This window comes from Pezoporus occidentalis, unplaced genomic scaffold (assembly GCF_034315485.1).
Source record: "Pezoporus occidentalis ecotype Australia unplaced genomic scaffold, CSIRO_AGI_Poc_V1 ctg44, whole genome shotgun sequence".
NCBI lineage: Eukaryota > Metazoa > Chordata > Aves > Psittaciformes > Psittacidae > Pezoporus > Pezoporus occidentalis.
In genome coordinates this window covers 310,211-329,282 of record NW_026915769.1, presented here as the reverse complement: position 1 = coordinate 329,282, position 19,072 = coordinate 310,211, and the positions used below count along the sequence as shown (strand labels likewise).

General features: G+C 43.6%; 1 protein-coding gene across 2 annotated transcripts in view; it reads left to right on the top strand.

Annotated features, from left to right (window-relative positions):
* LMNTD1 (lamin tail domain containing 1) overlaps nucleotides 1–19,072 on the top strand; it is a 130,749-nt gene that overhangs the window by 89,385 nt on the left and 22,292 nt on the right. For both annotated transcript variants that reach the window (XM_062634800.1, XM_062634801.1), the window contains exons 2-4: nucleotides 6,160–6,277; nucleotides 14,618–14,815; nucleotides 18,779–18,977. In XM_062634800.1, the coding sequence (XP_062490784.1) occupies nucleotides 6,160–6,277; nucleotides 14,618–14,815; nucleotides 18,779–18,977 (515 nt within the window). The remainder of the gene's footprint in view (nucleotides 1–6,159; nucleotides 6,278–14,617; nucleotides 14,816–18,778; nucleotides 18,978–19,072) is intronic.

Here is a 19,072-nt window from a genome sequence, read left to right as displayed (position 1 = left end):
ACTGCTCTATGTAAGGGCTCTATCTGAATATCACCTTTTAACAATGTTGTTTAAATTTATATGTCCCAGATCATATCCTTCCCAAAGTCCGTTTGCAGTCGCTGTTAGATTATGGCTCAGAATGGGTCTGCCTTGCATTGATTGTGATGACTGTGGTACACATAGACACCTCCTAGGCTGCCTTTTGCATACAGGAGGCTCAGGTAGTGCTATGGGAGTAGCTTTAGCAGTGGAACACTCAACAGGACCTGCGCATCCATCCTGAGAGGATAAATACAGAGACTGAATGGTAAACACTCTGAAAGCTGCCCCTACTTCCAGTTGCATCCCGGATCCTAAAGGTACTCCTACAGCACTTCCCTGATGAGGAATTCCATTGTACTTAGGGGAAAAAAGTTATATGTTAAGATTCTGAATCCTATACTTTTCCCCACTCAAGCCTGGCTGGTACTTTCCTTTGTGCTTACGTCCTTGGCAAAGCACCTGAGTTGACAGTATTTCACAGGTCTAAATGATGACAGGCTGGAAGTGGAACAAGGCATGCCTGAAATGCCAAGATGCTACAGCCTCTCTCTGAAGATACCAGCGCCAGTGTCAGCCTTTAAACATAGGTGTTTCTTGACCCAAATTCTGCTACAGGAGCCTAAGGCTTGCTCAGCCCTAAATAAGGCTTACCACCAGTGGGTGTTGGGGCTCTCATCATCTGTCATCCCATCTCCTTCGGCTGGGTACCCTGTGCCCTGGGGCAAAGCCCCTGCCTGAGCACAGGACCTAGTGTTACCTGAGACAAGGTGTCACTGAGGGTTGTTAGCTGGGTTTTAAATTGTCTCATAATGATGGGAATTCAAATTAATATATTGCTTTTGATCTTTTGTTGACTTAGGGTTTTAAAAAGCTGGTTTGTCTGTTCAGTTTCTAATACACCTTCAAAAGCAGCCCCACCATTGTTACCAAGTTATAATTAAGCAGATAGGAATAGTTCTTTTCTCCCAGTGCTCAATTTCACTAAAGAAGATGCCAGAGCTCATACTTCTGAAAACTTGCTCTGTCAGATAGGTGTTTCTTGGTAGTAAGACCGCATATGCCCTCTGCTGTCCCTTCAAATTGTGTGAAGACATAGTATCAGAATGTTATTATTATCACAGATATTAATTTAATGATTATATGGAAACTAAGCAAAGAGAAAAATTCTGAACCAAAACAGCATTCCTTTTTCAGAAATCAGTCTGAACCAAATGTTAGCTTTGTATCTAAACCTTCACTGTTGGGTATTAGGGAATGACACTGAAAGCTCATTGCTGTAAAGTTTAATAGCTGAAACAGAATGAAGATATCAGATGCTGGTTTTCCTTGCAAATGTTTCCTGAAAGGCTATGCACAGAATGATGCACTCTGGCACAGTATTGCTGTCTCGTGCCCCTTCAAAGTAGTAGCCCCACTAAGCTCTGCCTCTGCCCTAATACGAGAATCAACAAAAGCATCATTTTTTTAATGTAACTCCAGCCATTTCCTAAAACAGTTATAGAAACAAAGGATCCTTGCTGAGTGTTTGAAGTCCTATTTGTCAGGGAGTACAGAGCCCTGCTTATAGCTGATGAAGGGACCCCGCAGACAAGTTGAAGTTTGTACCAATCTGATCTAGCAAGCCTAAAGGCCCAAACGTTTGCATTTACAGAAGCATGCACATGCAGCACAGGCCCTTTTCAGCCCTCTATGGTGTTCCCTGCATTTAGAGAGAGGAGTTGGCTCTTGCACAGGGCTGGCTGCGTGGCTGCCTGCTCCAGGGAAGGCATTGCATTGCAGGAAAGGGTTCAGGTAGCCACATCTTTGAGTGTGCAGGTGGGGTTTCTGGGCTTAGGCTAGGTGCAGAATTGTACAATCCCTTGGGAAAGCTCTGCAGAAATAATGTTTTTCAGATTTTGAGGTTTTGTGCTTCCTAAGCACCCAGTCTGATGTGCCTTACAGTTCTGGAAAGTCGTCTGCGATAAGATTGTATATGCAAAACTGCATGTCTTTAAAAATAGATCTATAGCAAAACCCTAGACAAATCTCTAAATATAGCAGATGTTACACTTTTTTTTTCAGTCAACAAATTGCTTGCTCTTTTTATGTGCTGAATTTCCTTGGTTTTTCAGAGATGACCAACCTAAGAAACTAATTTCTTGGTAGCAAGCAAGCCTTTAACAATCTTGAGTGAACTTCATAGGTGCTTAATTTACTTTGGCAGCACATAATGGAAACAAGGTGTTGACTAGAATGCACTTTTTCAAATTAATTCCTGTCTTCTGACCACACACACTTTTCCTGACAAAGGTAAGTCTCTGAGCACTATTCAAACTGCTCCCTGCTGTTTGTGCAGTTTATACACACAGTATTATTTTAACTTTTGATGACAGCCGAGTGAATACTTGACACCTTACTTTTAAATTAGAGCCCAATCCAAATCTTACTGGCTCCTGATAGCTGTCATTTTGGATAGCACATGAATAGCATGGGGAACACAGTGAAGTTCTAACAGAACCTAATCTTGGTAACTGGGAGATGTCACTTAAGAGGCCATCAGTTTTCCATGGATAGATGCTAGTTTCACACAGAATGCAACAGAACTGGGTTGATAAGGTTTTGTTTGAGCTACTGTGATTACTTAAGGAGACCAACTTCTATCACCTGCCCTAACTCTTGGATAGACCCAGAAGTTAATTGCCATGCCTATCTAGCTAGATAGTGTGTGATTATGTGACCACATGCATGCCTTCCTACAGATTATTTCCACTAATAGTCTAACTAAAACGCTTCCTAAGTCACTGTTCTCAGTGCCTATATTGGGAATATGCATTGAATGCTCAGCCAAAATTATCCGTTAGGGTGCAATTATCTGTGAGCAGAGCACTGAAACCTGGAATATTTTTGACTAAGAGGTCAATTAGTGTGATTGGGAGGCAAAGGAAGCAGCCAGCCATAGTATAGTCAGACGGAGCAATCAAGTGAATTGAGCAGTCAGCTGATTAGAAAACAACTAGCAAGAGCAGGATGAATTTTCACCCTGGAAGTGATGAATGTAGACCTGTCTGGAGCGCTCAGCTGAAATGAACACTCAATCAGCATTTGATTAACCTGAGCTGCCCCCTAGGTGAAGGCATATAAGTAGGATCTACATATACATATGTAGGATTTATATATATATATATATATGATAGTCTCATATGATTCTCCCAAGAGCTGTCCTATATGTACTAAGGCATTAGAAAAATCAGTGAATAACAACTCAAAAATATTAACTAAAAGACAGATAACTGCATGTTCAAGCAAAATATTTTTGGATCAGGCAGATGGCTCCTCTACCTTGTAACTCATCTGTCCTTAGATAGCATTTGTGCTTCAAATCTAAATACCAGAAATTTTTCTATTGTCTAGTAAGAAGTCTTAAAGTAAAATAATACTAGGCCTTGAGGTTAATTAAAGTTCACTAGAAATGAACATTTTACTCTCAGACCTATGCCTTTGTGATTAACATTTAGGATGCAGGGTTAATTACTGTTATCGCCTTTGTTAGTTTGCAGTGTAGAATGAAGAAATCAAAAGGTTTGATTTTGATTTTCAGGGGACCTTTTGTTAACAGGGAAACTAACCCAATCCATGACTATTGCTGCGGAATCCCCATTCCAGGTCTGGAAGAAGAGAGAGATATGTGGGCTTAAGGACTTCTCCACTCTGTGTTGGTGCCACATCTGCCCCAGAGCCTGGGAACGGTCCTTGCATGGTTGTGACACTGGGGTGATACAGTAGCCAAAGGTCACTTTCCCCTCTGTGTAGGAGTGGCTGGTTCGGTATCTTTACCAGCTTCAAGTGCTCGTGGTGGGGCTCAGGGGGCTGCAGCTTTGCCCGTCCTTCAGCGAAGCAGCAGTGTAGGCATGGGCTGAACTGGAAGATGCTGAGTGGCACGGTATGGTATCATCTCTTTGTTCTGGTATTCAGCTGCAGCCAGGTGTCAGGGACAGCATTTCCCCAAAACTGGGGATTTCCTCCAAGCGCTCAAGGCTTGGTGGCAGGAGCTGGTGAGCACCATGTTTCCAGCTCTACCATCATTCCCACAAGATGTGCAGCGGCCACACAGATGGAGCAGGATACTCTCTTCTGCACAAACTCCTTCACTTCCTCTGTGCGGCACTTTCAAACCCAAAGGGAAATGTGTCTCGCTGGTCAAGCGAACGAGTAAGCATGTGCAAGGAGAAGTCTGGCAGGCAGTGGAGCCAGCAGGCTGGAAACTCCTTCACATCCTTGCAGCAGATACAGCTGTTAACAGGGCTTGCTTGTCTGAACCTGAGCAGTGAGCCAGCTGGGCCCTGAACCGCTCCTCCCACAGGGAGAGGAGTCTGGCTAGGCAATGGCAACATTTCGGCTGGACTTTTGCAGACATGCTGTCATTATTTTGCAGAAGGAGCATCAGGAAAACCTCTGGGGGAGGAAGAGCTGGAGACATGCTCTTCTACAGGCTGCCCCAGTCAACTTCACTTGGTTTACCTCCATGACTCAAAATGTATGAACAATAGTCTATTTATATTTTAATGAGGTCATAAATGGCATCATGCCAATCGGAGCAAAGGCAACGCTTTCTTTACATTAACTAGCTAGATCATCATTCCTCGAAGTGGAAACCATGACTCTCTGTATTTATTTCTTGTCCCTGTTTATATGTGAAGAAGTATTTGTTTAGCATGAAGGATATGTCTTTTAATCCAGACTAATTCTCTTTGTAAGTATATTGTGACATTATTAGATTTTATATTGCAGTTTCCTTTATTAGTGCCTCAACCCAGACCAAAATTGTATTATTTTAGCATGGAGATGGTTGTTCTTTCTTTTCAAAATATTTATATTGCAGTGCTTATGCTCCTGAATCTAGCGTACTGTGGCAGTCACAAGTTTATTTCTCACATGTATCGAATTGGCAGCAATCAAACCACAGAAGTGTCAGTAGGCCTACTCATTTATTTGGAGGGGGCTGTACAAACAAGTCTGATTTAAGATAACAAATCCAGAAATGTTTCAGCTGTCACGTACTGTGTGTACAGAATTAATATGGAGTCTCTTAAAACTTTGAAACCATAGTCTATGTTACTGATTGCACAAATCATCTGGGATGCTACTGTAATAAAATTCTGGAAGGTTTTTCTCATGGTAAAAGAAAAATGATGACACTGGAAGTGTGATGCTCAGCAATGAGACACTGACTTGTCCTACTCAAGCTAAGAAGTAGCTCAATTTGTTTGCAGATTACAAGAATATTGGCTTCTGTGCAGAGACTAAAGAAGGTCAAACCACTCAGTGAGCAAATTGTTTCTGCATGTCAAATGATACACTGGAGTAATGGTTATTGTGGCTTCCAGAATCCAGCCTGTGGCAAAGTTCTGCAGGGTATTTTTTGACTGACACCCGTTGCCCACTGTCTCAATTGACCCTGAGATTTATTGGCCCTGCCTGGGTGAGGCAGACAGTTTCCCAACTTGCAGTGTGTCTGGAAGGTTGTGTGCTTATGGTTGGACTCAATGATTTTTAGGTCTTTTCCAACCTAAATGATTCTATGCTTCTATGTGCTGCACAGAGACTGCCTCATGTTGCTCTCCCTGCTCAGTAATGCAGAGCAGTCATTTCCCAGGAGCCAAGCAAGTTCTTTTCCCAATGCATGTGCTTCCAACAGCAGTGGTATTAACCTTCTTAAGAAGTGGTCAGTGCATAAGTTGTTGAGAGATGTCTATACATTTCTATAGCATGCCCAGTTACTCAGTGCAACGTACAGTGCATGTTTGGGTGTGTATTTGAAGAGCTGTACCTTAGTCACACTGTCCTGTGGGCAGCATCTTCCATCATAGTGGCACAACTGTTTTATGTGGAGAGGTGTCAATTCTTCCAGCTTTTTCCTGGCTGAGAGTCAAGGCCACTTTTGAAGGATGGCAGTTTACAGGAACACTCTCCTGTTTGGCTCATTAAATCAATATTATAGGTAGCCAAACTTACAAAACATGGGAAGTTCCTTTGGCACAGTGAGCAAAATATGAAGCTTTTGTTTTTCAGATCCAAAGTCCATGTTAGGTTAGCTGGTGTGATGATCACAAACTTCAAAAAACATTTTCCCTCTGATTTCATGCCATTTTTTACTAGGAGGCACAAGGTCTTCCTGCCATGAAGGAAGCACTGAAGGGAGCTCAGGAGAAGCATGTCTTTCTGGAAAGTGAAAACAAGTCAACCAGAGATGTGCCTGGACAAAGAAGGTGGGAGAGTTAATAGGAAAAATCAATTGCTGTTTATGTTATCACCTGTTTTGCCATGCAACTCTTTAAAAATCTGTCTTTGAGTAGTCACTTTCTTGTTTTTTTGAGTTTTATGGCAGACAAAGAAAGGTCCCTGCCACCAAGCCTCTATTAGTCCTTTACCTCAGAAAAAAAAAGAATGTCAGGTTTGTAAAGGCATCAGTGGAAGAGTATTACGTAGAAATTTTCTTCTGTTATTGTGCTAGACACAATTTTGCCTCCCAAGTTCCTAGCAGTTCTTCCTTTCCTGAGAGGCCCATTATTACCCCACCTGATCTCCTAGAGCAGAGCATGTTGTTCACATGCTGTTCACTCTTTTGTCCATATTTATTTCAGAAGTACCCATGAGCCAACGTGGTAAAGCTTGCATTGGATCCCCAGTTTTCTCAAGCTTCCAACTTGCTCAAGTCCAGCAATTTTAATTCCAGTACTATGTGTACTTTAAGTCTTTGCCAAGATCTATTTCCCTTCCCCTCTCAGTTAAACAGGTTTTATTTTGTAGAACTTTTGTTAATACCTGTTCCCTTTGGGGGAAGTTGTTGACGGGGGAGTCACGGACAAAGCAAAGACAATCAATGTGATCAAGCGATTGCCAAATTTATTACAAAGCCTTAACTCCTTATATACTATTTCTTACATGCACTTGCAGTGATTTGGCATATTATGATTGGATACATGTCTTGAAGACCCTTAGTGACTAACATATACTTGGTTAAGCACAGGTGTGAGAACTTGACCTCAAAAGCTTGCCAACAGTCCACAGTTCTCATTAACTCAGTGAATTCCAACTTCTTCTTATCTTGCTTGCTTAAGCTTCTTCGGGCCTTTCATGGCCTTGCTGTATCTTTCAGGATTATTCAGAGTTTATGTACTAATTGTGCATTCTCCCGTGAGAACACTGTCTCCACATCTTCCCCCTTTATGTTTTATATATGTTTTGGGTGACCCTACTTGAGCAGGGGATCTGGGCTAGATTATATCTCCAACATATGCCAACTAGAGGCTGCCTGGGCCTGCCCCTTTTTTCTGCTGTATGGCTCTCTGATAACAGGCTGTATAGCTCTCTGATCCTTCACATCAAGGTCTGGCATGGCATGTGTCCCCACTGCTCCACGCCTGCCAGCTTGCAGCCAACAGTGGAGCTAAAGGTTCTTCTTGGTGGCAAACACAGAGGCCAACCCAGTCTTGCCCTTGATTGTGGTAGCAGGCATTTGGTCAGCCTCAGTCCTTGCACCTTGTTGTCAATGCAGGGTTTCACCTGTTTCATCCAGTAACAAGTCGCTACTACAGCAAGGCACACACAAATTTACATTAGCAGAGTAACTATTACAGGGTGCAGCAGCATGTTAAAGATGCTGATGGCAGCAAGGGACTAGCCAAAGAAATTTCTTACCAGTGGAATTCTCCCACCCTCTTAATTTGTTCCATCACCTGCTTTATAACACTACCATTGTATTAAAATCTTTCTAGCTTTTGCCTTAGCATTTTCTAGCAGCTACTGCAAATTTCCATACTCTAACATCTCTTTTACAAGTGACAAATCTATACAATACAAGGTGTAGTTCCTCATTAGCAACTGGCAAGTACAGGTGGTTTTATACACAAAATCACAGCCTCTAATAATAGCTACTTTACAAGCACACATATTCAGGATGTTACTTTTCAGTTGCCCCCAAGTGATGTTTTGCAATCATTCATTTTTCTCTTCCTCTATCTCATTCTGCTTGGGGTATTCACGGTCAGCTCCTGTAGCTGAGGCATCAGGTTCCTCCATTCATCTGTCCAGCTCATGGCAAGGCTTGACAAACTTTGCACGCAGTCGCCATGGACCTGTAGGCAGGAGGACACAAATATAGCCCCTCCTCCAGGTTATCAGTTCTTGAGAAGCAGACAGGTTAAACTGCACATTGTTAACTATCGAGGAGTTTGCTGCATCATTGCCTCTTTTTTTTTCTTTTTTTTTCTTTTTTTTTCCTGCCACCCTGATGCTGCTTAGGTGACGGCTCATAAAGCTTGTGGTTGCACTACCCCTCTCGCCTTTTCAGTTAGCAGTTCTTATTTCAGCCGATCTATCTATTCCTCCAGGTCTTGGATTCACCCCCAGGTTACCTTAAACATACTAAGCAAGGCTCCTACCACGCACCCACTGTGTTGCAGGTGCTCTTTAGGCTTTGTCTGTGGTGTCTCTACAAACTGCCTCAATACCTCAACAGATTGAGAGGTTGGGTTTTGTTTGGGTTTTTTGTTTGTTGGTTTGTTTTGTTGGTTTGTTTTTTGTTGTTTGTTTTTTTTCCCTTCACTCCTCGGCTCTGATGTCCATCCTGGCCGTTCCGCCGGTGGAGCACCGGGAGCTGAATCGGAGGTCAGGGTTTTTTGTTTGGTTATTTTTTTTTTTCCCCAAAAGTCGCTCACCCTGCTTTGCACAGCTACAAACGCCGGCCTGCTCAGCAGCAGCTACAGCCGCCTGCCTGCTTCAGCAGCAACCATAAATACCTGCCGGCAACCGCACTTTTGCATTAACGCTTTCATGCCCGAAATGTTAAACTGCTACTGGTTAAAAACTTTTACATGAACCCAACAACAAAAAATACACAGAACACCGTCTGCCCTCGACACACACACGCGTACGGGATCCCACAAGCACACTCCACACAACTACAATATTTGAAGCACAAAATCCAGACAATCATTACTCCCACTACAGTCCCACGTACAGAACGTGGCACAAGGACCCTGTGGAGACTAACAGGAAACCAGCTCCGAGAAGCATCATTGCAGTGCGAGGTAGCAGGCTCAACCTTAGCGGGCCTCCCCGCAGAGGCTTTGCCTCCCCCACATGGCATGAGGCTTGGGCTTTTGTACTGACCAAAATGCACACTCATTCCGACACAGGTGTCCAGCCTATGTTGGAAGAAGTGACCAGCAATATCTATAAAGGTCTCCAAAGGTTGATAGAAACCTGGACATACTTACATTTACCAACTTCTAATACATGAGTATCACAGAGAAACTGTATTAAATGAGTTGTATATGGGCTCCCAAGTGTACGGTCCATCACAGTATGCCCAATACCCCTGATAAGAGCATATGAGAGACCTTCCCACAACCAGAAAATCACACAATACGTCTGTATCCCGCGCTGATCTCGCTTCCCTGGAGGTTCGGGTGGGGGGGTTTTGGTTGTGTTTTTTTGTTTGGTTGTTTTTTTTACGTAAAAAAGGTTGCTCCCTTCACTTTAAGAAGGACTGAAAACATCCATAAAACAGATGTCCTGAGCTCAAATTTCAATTCATTCAATCACTGACAAGGCGGGTGTCCTGGGGTGATGCTGACTCTTTCCAGAGTTTCACCCATCGAGCTGGCACCCACCGCAAACCAGAATCTGTAATTTACACACATATAACCTCAACCTGTTAGTTTTACTTCCCCAGGACCTTTCCAAATGCCAGTTTCCAAATCCTTGTACTGGACCAGAATACCCGGAGTTTTAGTCATATAACCTGAACCTAATGCCTGACCACGTATTATAGCAGGGGAGTCATTAAAGTCTCCTGTCAATCGCAAAAAAAATCATAAGAGGATTTTAACCCATGTGTGGTCACCGCTTGTCAGGCCTCCTTAACTATTTTGAGATCAAAAGCTTCGCACTCTTTAACCCCCTGCTACGTAGTAAACACAGGATGTGCAGAGAGGCCCATTGCAGAAAATTCACCAGTAATAATCGCATCTTTGATTAACCCGTGCCAACAGTGCGCAGGATTTGTGCCCCCCGATACCTCTCCCACCCCCTCCCCCTGTTTGCCTTCTTTAAGGAAGGGGTTTTGAGGAGGATAAGGTGGAGGCGCCAATAGAGATGTCTCAATCCGAGTCTCGAGGGCTTCAAGCTTTTTCATCAATTGTTGCAGCTGAGCATCTCCAAGGCCAGTGAGTAGTTGCTGATGAGCTGAGCAGACGGACCAGGGAAATGAAGAGTCGGAGTCTGGAAGCAGAGGATATAAATCTGGCTCGGATTCAGGGGACTTGGGGTCTGAACTCAGGGTCTCTGTTGTTCACAGCTATGTCTTTCTTGTCAGGTGTCTCGTTCGGTATGTGGCCGTCTGCGGACCTGGCTCTTGCTTTCATCAGCTCAGGGCGTTGATTTTTTCGGCGCCGCTCCAGGTACCACAGCAGGTGCAAAAGTCATAGCCGCAGCACTATGATGGGGGTTAGGGGAGACAGCCCCTTCTGGAGCTGTGGCGGCAAATACAGAAGCTACCGCCGCCCTTTCCAATTTCATCTCTTTCAAAGTCTCAAACACCAATCTCCAAAGTGTAGAGTGTTTCTGTGCACCTTTGGTCCCTTTACTAACCTCGCGATCACAGGACCACTTTAACAGCCTCTGTAAGGCAGCACTATCGTATTGCAGTCCTCTCTTAGAGAGAATGTTTTGGAGGAGCTTCACCACCGCCTGTTCCTCTTTGGATAGCAAGTGCCCCATCTCCTCCCCGGCCGCTCACCTGATCAGGGCGAGATTCCTGAAGTTTTGCAGACCTCTGACTTCCCAGCGCTCTCCGCCCCCTCCTTTTGTCGGACCTTCAAACTCGTCTTCGTCGAGTTACCGATCGGAGGGTCCCTGTTCGGGCGCCACTTGTTGACGGGGGAGTCACGGACAGTGCAGAGACAATCAATGTGATCAAGCAAGTGCCACATTTATTACAAAGCCTTAACTCCTTATATACTATTTCTTACATGCACTTACAGTGATTTGGCATATTATGATTGGATACATGTCTTGAAGACCCTTAGTGACTAACATATAATTGGTTAAGCACAGGTGTGAGAACTTGACCTCAAAAGCTTGCCAACAGTCCACAGTTCTCATTAACTCAGTGAATTCCAGCTTCTTCTTATCTTGCTTGCTTAAGCTTCCTCGGGCCTCTCATGGCCTTGCTGTATCTTTCAGGATTATTCAGAGTTTATGTATTAATTGTGCATTCTCCCATGAGAACACTGTCTCCACAGGAAGTAGTTTTGTAAAGCCTAGAAAGGGTCCAACCTGGTCTTAGCTTCTTCCCTGTATTCTTCCAAATTAAATTCCAGTCCCCTGCATGCTGAATTACCAGGAATCCTTTGTTTTGGAGGCACACCAAAGGCAAAGCAACCCATGTAGATTTGCCAACCCAACCTCACCCCATCTGTCTCTCGGACACTTGTGACTGAAGTCAAGGAGCCCTTTACCTCTCCAAGAAGACTCAGAGTGGGAGCCGTCACCTGGCACTGCTGAAGCTCATACCCAGCCTCCTAACCTAGGCCATCTCACCTTATTTTGTTCCTTGCACATAAAATGTTAAAGGCAACTGCTTCCTTCTCTTAGAGAAAAACAAGACAGCCACAAGCACCTGCTGGAGGGGCTGTGCCTGAAAAAGGCAGAGGAAGAACAGTTGTGAGAGAAATTAGTAAAATAACCATGGCAGTTTTCATTCTGCTTTTTCTATCCACTTAACAGAGCTGTTTGCTCAGGTTCCACCTAGCAGTCAGTAGCTGAATTGTGTTGCAAGGTCCTGGAGTAGGCATGAATTTCACTCGTGCAGTTCTCCTCATGCTATTCCTGTAGATTGAAACTGCATACACTTGAAATCTGCAAACCAGAGTGGAAGGATGGGGATTCACTAACCAGCTGTGGTGCCAAAACCCACAGAATAAAGGTCCTCTTGAAGGAAAGAATAACTTAAAGGAAAATGTAATGGCTGCATATCTATCAATAAATATAGACCTATCTGATCTCTTTATATTAGAAAGTCTAAAGGAACAAGAAGCAAATTCTCTAAACCTGCTTCAGTCATCTGGTCCCCCTGTCACACATGATGTGCTTTACACTGACATAACTTGATTTCGTGCAGGAGTGCTGAATCTTGCTTACCATTAATTTGTTCACAGACATATGTAGGTATCTGTGCATAGATGCATAAAATAATAAGACAGGTGTAACGTAGCATAGCATAACATAGTATAATTAACATAAGATATTATAAATATAATTTATGCATTATATAAAGCAAACCATAAAATTTATGCTTTTTTGTCTGCTGGAGCCATTTGCCAGCTGATAAACTAAAGACCTCCAGAGCCATTTTAATCAACACATCCTTTTTGGCTGGAAACTACAGAGATTTATGTGGCAAACAAATCTGAGTGGTTTTAGTTGTGATGTGTCATCCCGGTACTACTACGGTCATTAGCTGCCTCCTTTAATGAAGCGAGACTTTGGTCCACTCCTCTGTTTGATCACAGCCTGTAGTGCAGGCATTTCTACTCTACGCAGTGACAGGGTGGGGTGAACATTTTAACATCCTCTTGCTCTATCTAGTAGGAAGACCACAACAACTTTATTTGTATTTTAGATTCCATAATGTGTTTTAATGCATAATGCTTGTGGATGACATCCATTGCACAAGCAGGGATTTTGTTAGTTACAAGAATCAGGTTGCCAGTCTCTGTGGCTGTTTTCTATGAGCTGGCACTTAGTAGAGCTTTGCTCTGGGCTCAGCTGTGCTCTCACTGACACCTGTATAAACCCACAAGTAATTCCACTAAAGTTATTGAAATTGCTCTGGACTTGTACAACCATAGCTGGAAGCAGGAGGTAATTAAGTTAATTTTGTAATTCTTCAACATACAGCAAATGCTCAGCCCTACCCACCCACACAGGCAGAGGCATAGGTACATACATGCAGGTGGAGATCATAAAATAAACGGCCTGACCAAGTGTATCCGCACAGATGAAGGCCAGATGCTTGGGAAGGAAACTCTTTTCCTGCCAATGTGGCCTAAAAGCTGCCAGCTTGTATACCGTCAGTCTCAACTGTGTTGCCATGACCAAAAATAGTGTTCCTGGGAATATTTACAAGGATGAATACACACACAGTTTTTCTTCCTTTGAGGTTTTCAACAGATGCTGCTAAGCTTTGAGTTTTCTAATTAAAAGAAGTCCTACACATGTCAGTATCATAGGAACAGTGCACTTTTTCTGTTATCCTGTTTCACAGTGTAGATCACGGAAGTCCTTAGAATGATGGCCTCTCTGTGTGTGCAGGGAGTCCCTCTGCATTTACAAGCACATGGTCTTTAATCCCATAAGTTCCTTTAAAAAGCGCACAGTTTAACTTACTTGTCTCTGATAGGTAAATGACTTCATGTTTTTAGTGGCTGCATAGGATTCATGGAGCTGCAGTGGCATAGCCCATGAGAGGCAATGCAAAGGACTGATGCCTTGAGCGGGACAGAGAAATTATGCTTTGGAGAACAGTAACTCTTGCTAGGGCACCATACTGTCCTCACAAGACATGCAACTTCCACCCTTTTTAGGCAGTTGGAAGAGCCCCCACATCCTGTCTCATGAGGCAAGGCTGAAGCTTCCCTGAACCTCTCTTGCTGTCCTGACTCTGCAGCAGCAGCTTGGTGCCACAGTAAGGAATTCTACAGGGTTCCCTGAATGACATAAAATGAACCATGTAATTATTTAAATTCAAGAGAAGGACAAAGACTTTCTTTTGAAGGACTTAATATGGGGAACTCAGCAATTCCTGTGAGATGGTAGTGGAAGGTATTTGCAAACACAAAGGCCCTGTAGGGTGTCTGGTCATCCTTCTAAGGGAGCAGTCCACATAGTTGGCATCTAGAAGCATGTCGTGGTTAAGGAAAGTGCAGACAAATCCAAATCCCTCTGTCTGTGCTCCCAGAAGTATGGATATAAGCCGACTCTGGTCCAAAACCTAATAAACGATTATATTAGTTAGGATGGGTGCTGTGCTGACTTGGCAAGGTAGCTTCCAGATAGTAAGTGGCTTAAGTTCATTTGGCTCAGGGAGAAGACACTACTTGCTCAACTCTTGTCTGCTCATGCCCGTGTTGGCACGCAGAAGAGAATTAAGACTTACAGGTTTCAGCCAGAAGCTGCCACAACCTGCCTAGAAGAATGCAAAGATCTCATTACAGATATGGACCTGCTCAGATGGAAGGATGTGATAAATAGTCAATCCAGCATGAAGACACATTAGATGGTACAAGCATGTTACTCAGAGCTGAAGATAGGTTTGTTGGCTGTATCACGATGTAGTATTACTTAGTTAGGACTGTGTCCACTTTAAAATGAGGAAGAGGTTGAGAAATCATTCTCCAGGTTAATAGTGATATGACTTGTCCCCATATAAGATCCTGTTCTTGCTTTCCTTTTTATTTAGTATACAAAGCAACCAATGTATGCTTTGGTTAGGTTTTAAAGATTGTTTACTTGACAAATTACTGAAGGGTCATTTTTTCATACAGCAGAGACATGATGTCCTCCTGGTGGTCTCAGCTATCGGTTGCAGGCTCCTTCGCTCCAAGCTCCACACTAGACGGGTCACAGAATTCTTCAGTCATGACCTTGGTGGGTTTACCTATTCCTCCCTCTGACAGAAGGACCACAGACATACCCAGTCTGGCACAATCTTCTGGCCTAACTCAGGCTTTGCAAAGGAGATCCACAGGTAAGCCTCTGGAGACTCAACTGGTTTGTATTTAGGACAGAAACCAGAGTCTTTTATTTGTCCATGTGCAGACAGTGTAAAAATACAACCGTATAGCTTGAGAGGATGCTTTCTTTGTATGTCATATTTGGCTATATTGAAGTGGAGTGGCCCACATACCATTTCACATCCTACTCTCTGGCTGGGATTGCTCATATCTCCAAACATGAGAGTGATAAGTGAGGCCTCAGGTGGTAGAGAATATGCCCGTGTTCCCTGGACTAAGTGGTGTTATTTCCTTGTGTTTCACAATGGGTGTAGCTGCAGTAGTACTCCATATGTAAAAAGAACCTTTTATTTTCATGTCTTATAATAGGCTTAGCTTTCCCATGCAGAAAAATCTGCATTTGTGCTCCAAGCAGTACATAGAGGTATGGTGGAGGTTTGTGGAAAGATGCATGCACATGTTCTGGGAGCCATGACAGGTCCAGATTAAGCTGCTGAAGAGTGAGCATCCAGCTCTTCCCTGTTGCAGATGTTGTGACTGTTTCATAATCACAGGATGAGGCTGAGAGCAACATCAATGCCAGCAGAGGTTCTGCACCCTCTGCCTCCTTCTCCATGTCATTTTCTCAAGTGTTGTGCTGTGAGGCAGAGGGCAGTGACACCAGCGACCTTGCAGCAGAGTGCTGCTCATGGGGCAAAGGCTCAGGCTTTGCACTTGGCCACCAGATCTTTTGGCTCTCACAGAAAGACAGGACAAGTCTAAGAAGAATTGGTTCTGGGTGGGGATTTGTGTGAGTGTTGCTCTGTGCAAGGGAGGCCTATGAAAGGAGGACGAATCTCTGTTACATACCTTGCAGCGAAATAGAGCATTTTGTCCCCATAGATTTTTAAATTCTCTTTAGTTACTTTGACACAGATCAGAGTGATGATGCCAATTGTACCAGGGGGTTTGCTCAACATCCTGTGAAAGAGGGATGCAGCACAGCTCTTGAAACATAGTTATGACTAGAGTTTCTTATCAGTGGGCAATTCTGATATTTTGGCACTTGGTTTAGAGCTGCACAACCATAAAAATGGAAAGACTGACATTGGGGGGAAATAAAAATATTTGAATAGTGTCCTCAGGGATGAGGCCTTATAGATTTTCTAAAAGTATTTACTTTATACATGAGAGATACAGTTGGTGCTGTTCTTGAAGAAAAGGTTGGTATGGCCTTTCCTCCTTCCCATTTATTAACCATAGGAGGAGAGCCCAGATGAAGCCAGGACAGGGGTATGGGGAAGCAGAATGAAGGGGAAAAGTCATTATAAACTAGGCTTCATTAATTCAGCTGCTGGGGGTACAGCACGTTTGGAAAGCGCGAGATGTTTCATTTGACCTAGACAAAATGCTTGGACATTCTTCAGTTGAAATGTTTCATTCCTGCCTGTTGAACCAAATCAAAACACTTAGCTTTGGTGAAGCGCTGTGATGAAGGGCTTGGGAGGGAGCAGCTGCAGCTTATTCTAGCAGCGCTTGTCTGCCCCAGGGTTGGGAGAGGGGGTTTTTTCAATGTTGATCACTCTAGTGTATTGATGAATGAAGATGGATTTCACCCCACAAATTAGAAAACAATGAAAGACCCCAGTCTGTCTGCTGTCCAAAAGGAGTGTATGTCCTCCTGCTATGAACAGCCTTCTGAAAGGAGAAAAGGTTGTGAAAGTGTTTTAATGGCCTAGTCTTCAAAGGAAAAGGGGCTGATGTCACCTCCCACAGAGAACTGTGTGCGTGCACATGTGTGCGTGCTCACATTTGTTTGTGTCTGTCCTCCCAGTCGCGTCTTTAGTTAATGATCCACTTCAAGAAAATTAGGGCATGTTTATACATATGATGCAAGGTAGATATGTGGAAAGCAGTGAGCCTGTTCCACCCTTTGGAGTGTGAGCTTGCCAATAAGTTCAAGTCCTTCCCTCAGGTTCCCGTATGTTTACCAGCAAACAATGAAGCACATTAGAGAGCAAGATTTGCGGTCAGATCCCTTTTCCCCTCCACATTGTTGCCTGGAAGTTAATCCAGCCTCCTAAGTGGAAAACCATGATTAAAATCATTGCACTGATTTGGATAAGGTGAGTTTGAACTGAGAGCCTCCTCTCCCTTAGGAAAGCTTCCTAAGCACTCCACTATGAATTTTAGGGTATAGGTGTCCCTTGCTGTGGAACAAAACCAAAGCAAAACAGCACCAAAAAAAAAAAAAACCCAAACAAGGAGAGCCTACAGGACAGAGATGGTGCCCCAGGATGAACTACTTAAGGCAGCTTAATGGCTGATGGAGATGAGGTTTCCTGGAGTTCGGGATGCCATAGGAGAGGAGATTTTTTTTCTGCCCAACAGATGCTTTCCTGGAGGCTTCCCCCACAACATTTTCCCCTGCTGAGTGTTTGTGGAGCACTACCACAGTTTAGACAGTAGTTTCCAAAGGAACATAAGGAAATTAGTCATTTGATCCCACAGAATTTCAACAGTGTCAGGGCCCCTCCTAGAGGCTCCCCAAAAGCCTTCTTTAAGAACGCTAGATCCTAGCAACAGCAAAAGCAACCACCGGTCTGATCTCAGAACAGACTGGCTTGTTGACACATCAGTGAAAAGCAGCTTTAACACAGTCTGTTCACCCTGCGGCTGCCAGTTCGGCTGTCGCTCTGGGTGTTTGATCTACCAAAGGCTCCAGCCCAGAAAAACAAAGCCCAGTGTTTCTAGTTCCTGGCTTAGGGAGTTCATTGCCCCTTGTGCTCTTTCCCTGCTACCAAAAGCCCAAAGGCCATTCTTCAGTATTTCCTAGTTTGGTTCTTAAATCAGTCACACTTTCAGCTGTAGACCAGCTGTACCTTTCTCTTTAGACTGCTTGTGCTGTAGCATTTCACCGTCTTATTACCCCTGTGCTATTACACTTGCCTGCCACTAACTGCTAGTTTTATGCAGGCAAGTGAACCAGCAGCATTGTCCAAGGGCTGGAATAGTGCTTCCCTTGGAATCCCAAGGGAAGGGATTACAAATGGCACTGAGGAGTGTCTGATGCTGTGCCATAGCCATGCCATGTTGAAATGCACAGGGAGAAGGGACTACAGAATTTCTAGCATTCTTTTTGGAAATTAAAAAATCCTCATATGAAAAAATGTAACACTGTAGACAACACTCCCAGTGATCTGGCGAGGCTTCTCTGCATTGCAGTAATGCTGTCTGACCCAGACACTCATATAAGCAAGTCTGCTTACATATCTGCTCTATCATTTCAGAGCTAATATGAGCTGAGGGATGCATCTTCCCCCAAGATTAAGGCTGTCCCACCAGGTATGGTTAGAGATAGATTTTCTGGTGGAGTCTTGTATAAGACACAACATAAAGTATTGAAGGAACCTCAAATGTACAGTCTGAGAAACAGGCACTGAAAAGGATTTAGTTTGGTGTAGAGTCTTTGATGAGAGTTAAGTTCCCCCTCTCTGGTTCTACCTGCCTTTGCCAGAATGGGAAGTCCTGGCAAAGTCCCTCTTGAACACTTATATTTGAAAAAAGGAACAAAAAGATGATCAGGGGATGTTATCACTTTCATTTTGTAATTGGAAGGGAGCCTTGATATATTCATTATCTACTCACAGCTGATGCTATGCTGTCTAACAGGATTGAAATTGTAGGATGACAATTACACCACTGATGGCATAATTTATTGTTTTTTTTCAGTACCCAAGGTAATTCCAATGATGTAATAAATCTACATGTCAGTAAGAAAATACTCAGTTTACCAGCTGTGCTCTGTTTTATAGCCATAGGTTTAACACTTTGAGAGGAGTGTTTGCTAAGCATTGCTGCAATAAGAGGCAAAGAGGAAGTAAAATGTTCCAATTTTGCTAGCACAAAAAGAAAAAAAAAAAAAAATTGTTTCTCATAATTTGTCTTTCTGTTAATATTGCATAACTCAGTGTCATTGTCTTTTGCTTGCTCATCAGCTCAGCCCGAACATGGTACTGAAATGCCGAGCTGGAACTCTGCTTCCTCAAAAAACCTTAGCCTTTTCATGACAGTGCCAGGACGGAGGAGCTTCAGCCCTTTGTTTACTGACTCAAGGAAGATTGCCCAGAGCCTTAGATGCATGCAGAATCCTAGGAGCCGTTCTGCTTATGAGGAGTACCAAGAGTTTGCATCCAGGTACAGGCACAGCTGGCACTCACCTTCAGGTTGTAGGGAAGAGATGGTGTTTGCTGCAATGCCTCCTGTACAGGAGCTGCGAAGCACAGGCAAAC